Genomic DNA, 8056 nt, shown 5'->3' with positions numbered 1-8056 from the left:
GGTGGGGTGTGTGTGGAATGTATAAGACACCCTGGGGGAAAAAAAGAAATCATACTAAAATACTTCCTAGAACTGAGTATCTTGCTTTTCAGGGTTTGAAGTACACCTGCTAAGAAGGACTTTTTTCATGGATTTCAAAAACAATTATAAAGAGTTATCTTGGCAGAGAGAAGAAACATGACGTCACCTGTAAATACACTACTGAGATAAGAAAGAACCTGCCTGGAAATTTAGATGTTAATTGCACATTCTAGTTACAATAGAGGTTACCAATATTTTACCAAGTGTCAATCAGTTGAAGAGTGATTTACTCAAGAACATAAGTAATTCCCTCCCTGGCTTGTGATCAAAAGAGGAGGAATAACAAAAAAATAGAACGGTCCAAGCTGTTAAAAAAGTCTGTGGGGAGAAAATCACAATGCTGTTAAACATGACATATAGAGAACTCTGAAGAGGTCAGTTAGCTGCCATCGCCTGTATTCTGTACCCCCGAGTTACGTTTAGGCTCAGCTGTTCTAATACATTCTGTGCCTCCTACCTGTAAAGGAGTCCGATACAGCCATTTTTCTTTATCTCCATTGAGTTTCATACAGGCAAAAAGGTCACAAACTGTAGGAAGGCTGAAGTCCTGAAAGAGAAGTCACCTTAATTACTGATCTCCGAACATAAATACGTTCTGATGCATCTTCAAATTCTGTGAAGTGTTCACAAAGAAAATAAAACTGACTTCTGAGTCTTGGAGATGAATACTTTCTTCATTTAGTAAGACTATCTGTACTTCCAAATTAACTTGTTTTGTGTTAAACGCTGGGCTCATCTACTTAAGTGACTAAGTAATAATCACTGAAAACATTAAAAGAGCTAAGAAACCTAAAAATTGTCAGTCAGTATTATCCAGAAGAGCTATGAATTTGGAAGAGAAGGCAGGCATTAAATTCAGTAAAACAATAAATCCGGCCCATTGGCTTAAGACACAGCAGTAACAAAAACTTAAGAACATGCTCACTTGTGCTTTCTTGCGTAGAAGCCATTTATCTTCCGCTGGAGGCGGGTTAGCATTTTCTAGGTTGTTTGAAGTCAACACCCAACTCTTTACATTCAAGGGGAGGTGGAATGGAGCCAAGAGGTCTAGGAAGGGACTCTTGAAACTATTATCTGCTTTTTCCCTACTCGCCTCTTCTTCTGCACTTTCTGCTTTGTGCTCAGACTTGGCTAGCCAGCTTGTCAGAGGCCTTTCGAGCAATACTTTCAAGGGTTCTGCGATCTCCGCTGAATAATCTGCTTTCTCTGCACTAACGGGTTCCCCTGTGAGCTGCTGTGTGGGGTTAAGCCAGGTACTGGCAGCAGACTTTGTCTTCTCAGGCTCAGGATTTGGTACATCTTTCTGGCTGACTGGAACTCCATTTTTATCCTTCCCTTCTTTCTTCAGAAGCCATTTACACAGAGCCTCTTTTCCACAGTTTTCATCACACACACACTCTGAAAAGCTGGCACACAGCTCATTAGCTTTGCACACATCTTCCACCTTAAATGGGGCCTGGGGATGCTGAAGAAGCCAAGCATTTACAGCAGATGTAGCGGGCGATTTCTTTCCGTCAAGATGTTCATTCAGGCATTTCAGATTTCCCAGGTTCTCAATTTCCACGCTTTTGATCTGGCTGCCACGACAACTGGTACACGTTTCAGCTTTGAGGAGCCAATCATTTAAATTAAATTCTTCCCTAAAAGGTTTAAATTCATACTTCCATTTCTCATCTGAAGCACTACTTCCATTTTCTGTGTCAGGAGTAAGCAGCCAGTCAGAAAGGTCCATCTCTTCTTGTCCAAGGGATTCCAATTCCTCCACCTTTTCAGTAGTGGAAAAGGATGAGTTGAAAGTAGAGGTAGAATCCTTGCGGCCAGGAGAGTCTGTCTTCCCAGGAACATCACGCTGTTGATTCTGCAGGAGCCAGTTTTCCAAATCTCTCAGATTTCCCCAGGCTTGCTCAAAATAACAGACTTTGGAAGAATTTAAATCCTAGTAAAGACACATTGAAATGCATCTATTAACACTAAAAGACAATGTTCAGCAACTGTTTGCACAGTTACAGCTTGGAGCAATCTGATAGTAAGTGCAGAAGTATTAGTTGAACACAAGGCAGAGTGAAGAGAATTATCGACGATTTAATTCCCACCATATTCTGCCTGCAATCAGACACTGTGTTTTCCTCTTTATTAAAAACTAGGTTAGTGCATAAAAGGCTTACCTGGCTGGGCTCCGACACACATTTTTGTGTAACCCACTCCTCAAGATTGGTGCTGGGAACATACGGAGCCTGGCAAACACCCACAGGTCTGCTTCCAAGTAACCAGTCAGCAAGCGAGGCACTCACTGTCCCACACAATGTTTTCTGCTGAGAAAGAATGTTTTTGGTTATAAGAAAGTCTAATTGCTGGGGTAATCTATGATAATCAAAACATGCATCGGTATTTCTGAACCAGAAGAAAAACTAGTCCCTTCTAATTAAGAAAAAAGTAAATCTTCAATCTCCTGTATGACTTCAAGCCAATCTGCACTGACATTGTTTTGTGATCCCAGATTCTTCAGAGAGCAAATGACAAGAAAGGGAAGCAACAACTTCTACAACACACAGTTCTGATATGTGTAGCCCAGCCATAACCCTCCTTCTGACCACAATTCCCATTGCTAATTTGCTACCCTCCTTCACAGACGCTGTTTCTGTGCGGAGCCCAACATAAGATTTCCCATGAATTTCTGCATTAAAAGGAATCGGATAGTTCCAAGTCCTGACTTGACAACATCAAGGAATATTCAATTAAAAAATTCTGACTGACAGTCACACTCCAAATTCACTTTCATACTATCTTCTTGCACATCTGTTCCTGGAGCAGCTAGAATATCAGATCACTAACGCTCACCACAGCGACTGTTATTGGCTACTCAAACATCTTAACAAACAAACAGAAGCCATTACTCCAGCAAGCTAACATACTGTGCTCGAGTTCTCCTTTTCCCTTTAATACAATCAAACATTCACAGATAACAAGTCTTAATCTTACCTGCTCACAGTTCATCAGGGCACAATTTTGCCCTGGGAACCAGGGAGAAGTATTCTCTCTCTCTGAGGTTTGCTGTAAGGAAAGAAAAGTAAAAGTTAATTTGAATCTCGATTTTGTCCAGTTTCTAGGATGAATTCTACAATAAAGCAGAAGTAAACTGCAGTTACAGCTGGTCAGTTCTTTGTGGCTAACAATTTTCTCAACATTTAAAAATAGAATGGAGAAAGATTTACTATAAAAATACTACCTTCAGTCCACTTCCTTTAAGAGAATTATCGCCAATAATACAGGAGATACGCTGCTTACACAAGAATCCCAAAATATTTTTACCGCAGAAAGCCATCTATGATGTATAACTATTAATATCTAAAGAAAACCATAACATTAATTTTCAGTTGCTGGAATAGAGTAAGAAGAGAATCATCATTCCCTCAGTCTCAGCCAAAATATATTAAAATAACATGTACGTAACTAAATCTAAGCTCAGTCAAAATCAGAACTACATGCAATAGCTAATAAACCTCTGTGTATATATTATAAACTGTATGACTTGTACACAAGATCCATTCAAGCTATAACTAAAAGCAGAAGTATCACTTGGAATGTATCACATTACTGCCTCAAAAAAAGATTTTTTTTCAAATATTCCAACCCAGGAAAGTCTTAGTGCTTACCATCGTTTTAATTGAACCAAATGAGGTAATAGCCTGGCGAAGGTAAGATGTGTCAGCCTCAAAATTCAGGATGGAAGACTCCTCTGGTTTAAGAGTAAGACTTCCCAGTCTGAAAGAGTAAGATGATCGTTACAGAAAGAAAAAAGAAAAAATTACAGTCTTCTTCATCTGTCACGTTTTGGGAATCAATCCATTATTTCATAAAAAGGCTTCCAAACTGACTTGGCGCTAATTAGGTAATAGAAAGACTTTTAATACTTGCATAAAAACAAAGAGATGCCTATCCACAAACCAAGAGCAGAATAAATAGCCAGCAAAACACAAGTTTCTCCTTCTTACTTCAGTTGCCATCAACAACTAATATTTGAAATAATCTGCACAAATGAATACCTCCACTGCTTGTTCTAGTCCTGTTTTTTCAATGTAAGATAAAAAAGATGAGAAGAATCATATCTCAGACTGCTTTAAAGGAACCATTAAAAACGTGAAAACGGTGAGTTAGATCTATTATTAGTTCTATTGAATCAAAAATCAGATTAAATTCATAAGTCAAAATAAATACCAATTGTGTTAACGTGCATTATAAGATATATTTACCTCTCCAGGCAAACTGAAATCTGGTTTGCTAGTTCGTTACTATAGGAGCGTTCCAGCTGATGAATAAGGCAATTGAATTGTCCCAAATACTGAATGGAAGACAAAACACATGTTACTGTTTTGGCTTCTAAGATTAAAGTTGAGAAAATACTTGCAAGGACAAAATTTACTTGAAAATGCCAGTGCAACAATTTACAACCAAATCTTACCCAATAGAGCTGCTGCGCCTGCTGCTGCAATGTCTCCTCTTTCAGCTGCTGAATGAGATCTACCTGCTCAAACAGCCAAACTTCACGACTGCGCAGGCATTCCAGGTGGCGGCTTATGTGGCTGTGAATCTTGGCTTTTACCTGTAAGGCAACATGTACTATTTCTAGAACATCTGTCAAAGAGTATGAACAAGCATATGCTGCGCTGATTACAAAATAATGTTTGTCACAGATAAGTGGTATTTTTGGAGAAATTTATTTCTCAAAAATTAGCCACAAGTCACCCACAGCACCACATGACTCAAGTTAGTAAAAGTGTCAAGGCAACTTTTAAAGAAGTATCAAAGAACAATGTTATTTGCAATATCTCTCTTTTCTGATGTTTCAACCAACAGCTTTAGTAAATTCTGTGTGCCTAAGCTAGTAATACAGGAATATCTTTATCAAAAGCATGACCAAATTACACAGCAAGATGCTTGCAAGCCTCTAGGAAAATTTCAGACCATCATCATAATAGAAAGTACTCTGGAATAATAAAAACTGTCATTAAAATCACGTTAGTTATTAAAAATTTTTTTAAAAAGAATTTAAAATTACCTCCCGCCAGTTCTCTTTAATCTGTTGTTCAGCTTTGATGATTCCAGATATAGCTGTTTCCAAGTCCTTCTTTGCTTGAAGGCACTTTGCCAGAGGCTCACTGCTGCAGGAATTTCTACTTCTATCTTGTGGTGGACTCATTCTTGAAGTGTTCCTAAAACACAGTGAAAAAAAATTTAATAGTTTCTATTCCTCTTTAACGGAAGAGGAAGGGCATCATATGAAGAACCATCTGCTCTACTTCACTATAAAGGTGAACAAAAAAACCCCCTAAGACCCTCCACCAATGCACGTTTTCTAAACATAGATAAAGCTTTCTCCAGGAGTGACAATGGTCTCTCAAATGCCTCAGCTCACAGAATTTGCACAACGGCAGGAAAACCAACAGATATTTGACAAGAGCTTCAATCGCAGGAGCTTAGGCAATCCTCCCCTGCCCTTCACCTTCCTCTGGCTTTTATGTCTAGCCAGCAAACTCCAGCAGCTGAGGGCTGATTCATCTGCCAGAGCTGGGGGAGAACGGCCTGGCAAGGGGCAGGAACTGTTTCAGTCACCCGCTTTTCAGCTGCAGGCAAATGAACTGGCTCCCATAAATCAGAAAATTCTAATACAGTTTGATCAACAGAAAAACCAAGTGTTGATACACACATCACTCTCTACTAAGCTGCAAAGGCCAAAACTTAGAGCAGCTGCCCATTATTTTTGTCGCAGTCACAGCTGTGGTAACTTACTCAGCTTCAGCATATCCTCAAGTAAAAGGGGCTCAGATACAAAATTTCTACAGAAGTTACACTGGTGAGGATTCTGCAAGTAAGGGAAAAAAGCTAAATATGGATTTTTAGTAAAAATGCGAAGCATCAATATCAGCATTTTTTCTAAATGGTGGGTGTTTTGTTACCAAAGAGTTTCAATTCTCCTGTTAGTTTCATGGGATTCCTGAAGCACTAGCTAAAGATTCATAGTAAACATTCTATTTAAAACAAGTCTTCAGCAATGACAGCTATGGAAATTCCCAGCAGAATTAATTAAAGCGTACGCATGTGCCAATTTAAATATTTCACAGATTTTACCACTCCTCTGGAGGGAACTGAAAAGAGTATTTTGAGTATGACAAGATGACCACGGAGTTTGTATTACTGAGCAGCTATTTAGTCTGCAATTTCCAAGCCCCATGACCATATAAACTGCAACCCAAAAATCCTTCTACAGCCAAGACCACCAGATACATATAATTTGTGTATTTCAGAGGGCTAGGAGTGGTTTGCAAGTGGAAGCTGACAGAAAAAGCAAGGTTTGCTGTGAGGCGGCGGCAGAGGCTGCATCTCCCTTGGTTCCCTCCACACCACGGGCTTCCCATCTCCCAGGTGCCCCAGCCATGAGACACAGTGCAGGCACAGCAGCCACACCAAGCCCCTGCAACTCAATCCCATATTCACCATAACATCTCATCCTCTAGGAAGCGCAGAGCACAACTATAAGAGAAGTGAACTTGAATTTATTTTTTAAGCTTATATTAATTCTACACTGTTAGACAGGGTGCAGAAATCCAAAATACATCATTCTCCATTCCGTGCTACGAACGCTAGTTTTGTCCTTGTATTTGCATACTCTAATTCATCCACAGGTTCAATTCAGTAAGGTTTCATGATCTTCACCTTGCTAGTGATGTTCAATAAAAGGTAAGCTTTCTCTTCACAACACCCCTCAGATTTTATCTTGCTTCTCAACTCTCTCATGTACAACCTACAGGAAAACGTAAGTGGGAGCCCTAGTTCCCAGATGTAATCTAAAAGTATTAACGCAAAGGCAGAGATATACCCAGCCAAGAACACAAGGGCGTTAGATATATTAAAAGCTGTCAGATACTCAAAAGTAAACAAAACAATTCATATTGTTCTTCATTATTTCATTCATCATACCCTTACATAACAACTGAGTCAAAGTCTGAAAGGCTAAATGTAATTCCCGTATTTGCTCACACAGTACATAATGTACTTAAAAGAGTTTTGTGAAAATTATGTTAAGCTGCATATCTACAAATGCCAAGTCCAAAGTATGCTGCATTGCCATTTATGTGTTTTCTGAATTTATGCCACTAGGGAATTGGGCTGAATGCCTGAAGAAACGCTACTTTTTCACACTTTGCATTAGCAACTTCATAGTGGCACAGTCAAATTTAAGAAACTTACACATGCTCCTCTAATGATCTCTGAAGATACTTGCATTTGTTGCTTTTCTGGTTTTTCATTTGATTGCAAGAGTGTCTCTCCAAAACGTACACAGAGAGAACGAATGCTGCTTTCCTCCAGCCAGCCAGCCAGCCAGCTCTTGTAGAATGGCTGTTCTTACGCTTTGTCAAAAATTAGCCAATAAAACTAACATTACAGTTGAGAATGAGAGTCAATCCATCCTTCTTTTCAATTTCCGCAAGCCTCTAACAAAACCAAGTGGGGGTAACCACCTATGTCCTTGCTTCCCAATTATCACCAAATAGCTCCGGGAGTTGAAAACATTTTCAGGGCCAATGCTCTGAAATACCCGAGATCATACACTTAGGCTCAACAGTAACATAATACAATTACTTCTGCAACAGGATACACGGTTGCAATACAGAATCACCATTTTTGGCAATTTCTGTATCATCGCACTGTTTCCAACCACACGGAGGTACCCCACCATGCATATATTGCGTCAGGGGATGCACCCCACCCCCCCCAATGAGCTGAACTTGCACTTACTTTCCGGGCGAAGGAAGCAATTCAGCGGTGCCCGGCTTATGAAGCTGTTTCCATTTTCAACCTTCTATTCCGCAGAAGCACGGACTCCAAAATGCTTTTAAATAGTCACATGCAACTCTTTTCAGTCCCGCTGCAAATTCCGCTCCAAATACCCGCTCGCTGATGCGGACGCGATCCGACC

The 8056-nt window shown here is 39.8% G+C and overlaps 1 protein-coding gene across 1 annotated transcript; it reads right to left on the bottom strand.

Annotated features, from left to right (window-relative positions):
• Positions 1-460: 460 nt before the first annotated feature.
• On the bottom strand, positions 461-5289 carry NCOA4 (nuclear receptor coactivator 4). The gene is made up of 8 exons (XM_009580089.1): positions 5138-5289; positions 4541-4681; positions 4332-4420; positions 3735-3843; positions 3061-3132; positions 2247-2390; positions 1007-2017; positions 461-628 (listed from the first exon to the last, which is right to left on the bottom strand). Exons 1-8 carry the CDS (start codon positions 5276-5278, stop codon positions 461-463), a joined length of 1875 nt encoding a protein of 624 aa, XP_009578384.1. The 5' UTR covers positions 5279-5289.
• Positions 5290-8056: the final 2767 nt, after the last annotated feature.

Source organism: Fulmarus glacialis, unplaced genomic scaffold (assembly GCF_000690835.1).
Source record: "Fulmarus glacialis isolate BGI_N327 unplaced genomic scaffold, ASM69083v1 scaffold6456, whole genome shotgun sequence".
In the NCBI taxonomy this organism is placed as follows: Eukaryota; Metazoa; Chordata; class Aves; order Procellariiformes; family Procellariidae; genus Fulmarus; species Fulmarus glacialis.
This window is presented reverse-complemented; position numbering and strand designations above follow the sequence as displayed.

Bases quoted from the DNA above. Each gene is read 5' to 3' on its own strand.
- NCOA4 (XM_009580089.1), bottom strand. From the start codon at position 5,278: ATGAGTCCACCACAAGATAGAAGTAGAAATTCCTGCAGCAGTGAGCCT. The intron at 4,682-5,137 runs GTAATTTTAAAT...GTTGCCTTACAG, and splicing joins TTAAAGAGAACTGGCGGGAG to GTAAAAGCCAAGATTCACAG. The intron at 3,844-4,331 runs GTAAATATATCT...TTACTCTTTCAG, and splicing joins ATTTCAGTTTGCCTGGAGAG to ACTGGGAAGTCTTACTCTTA.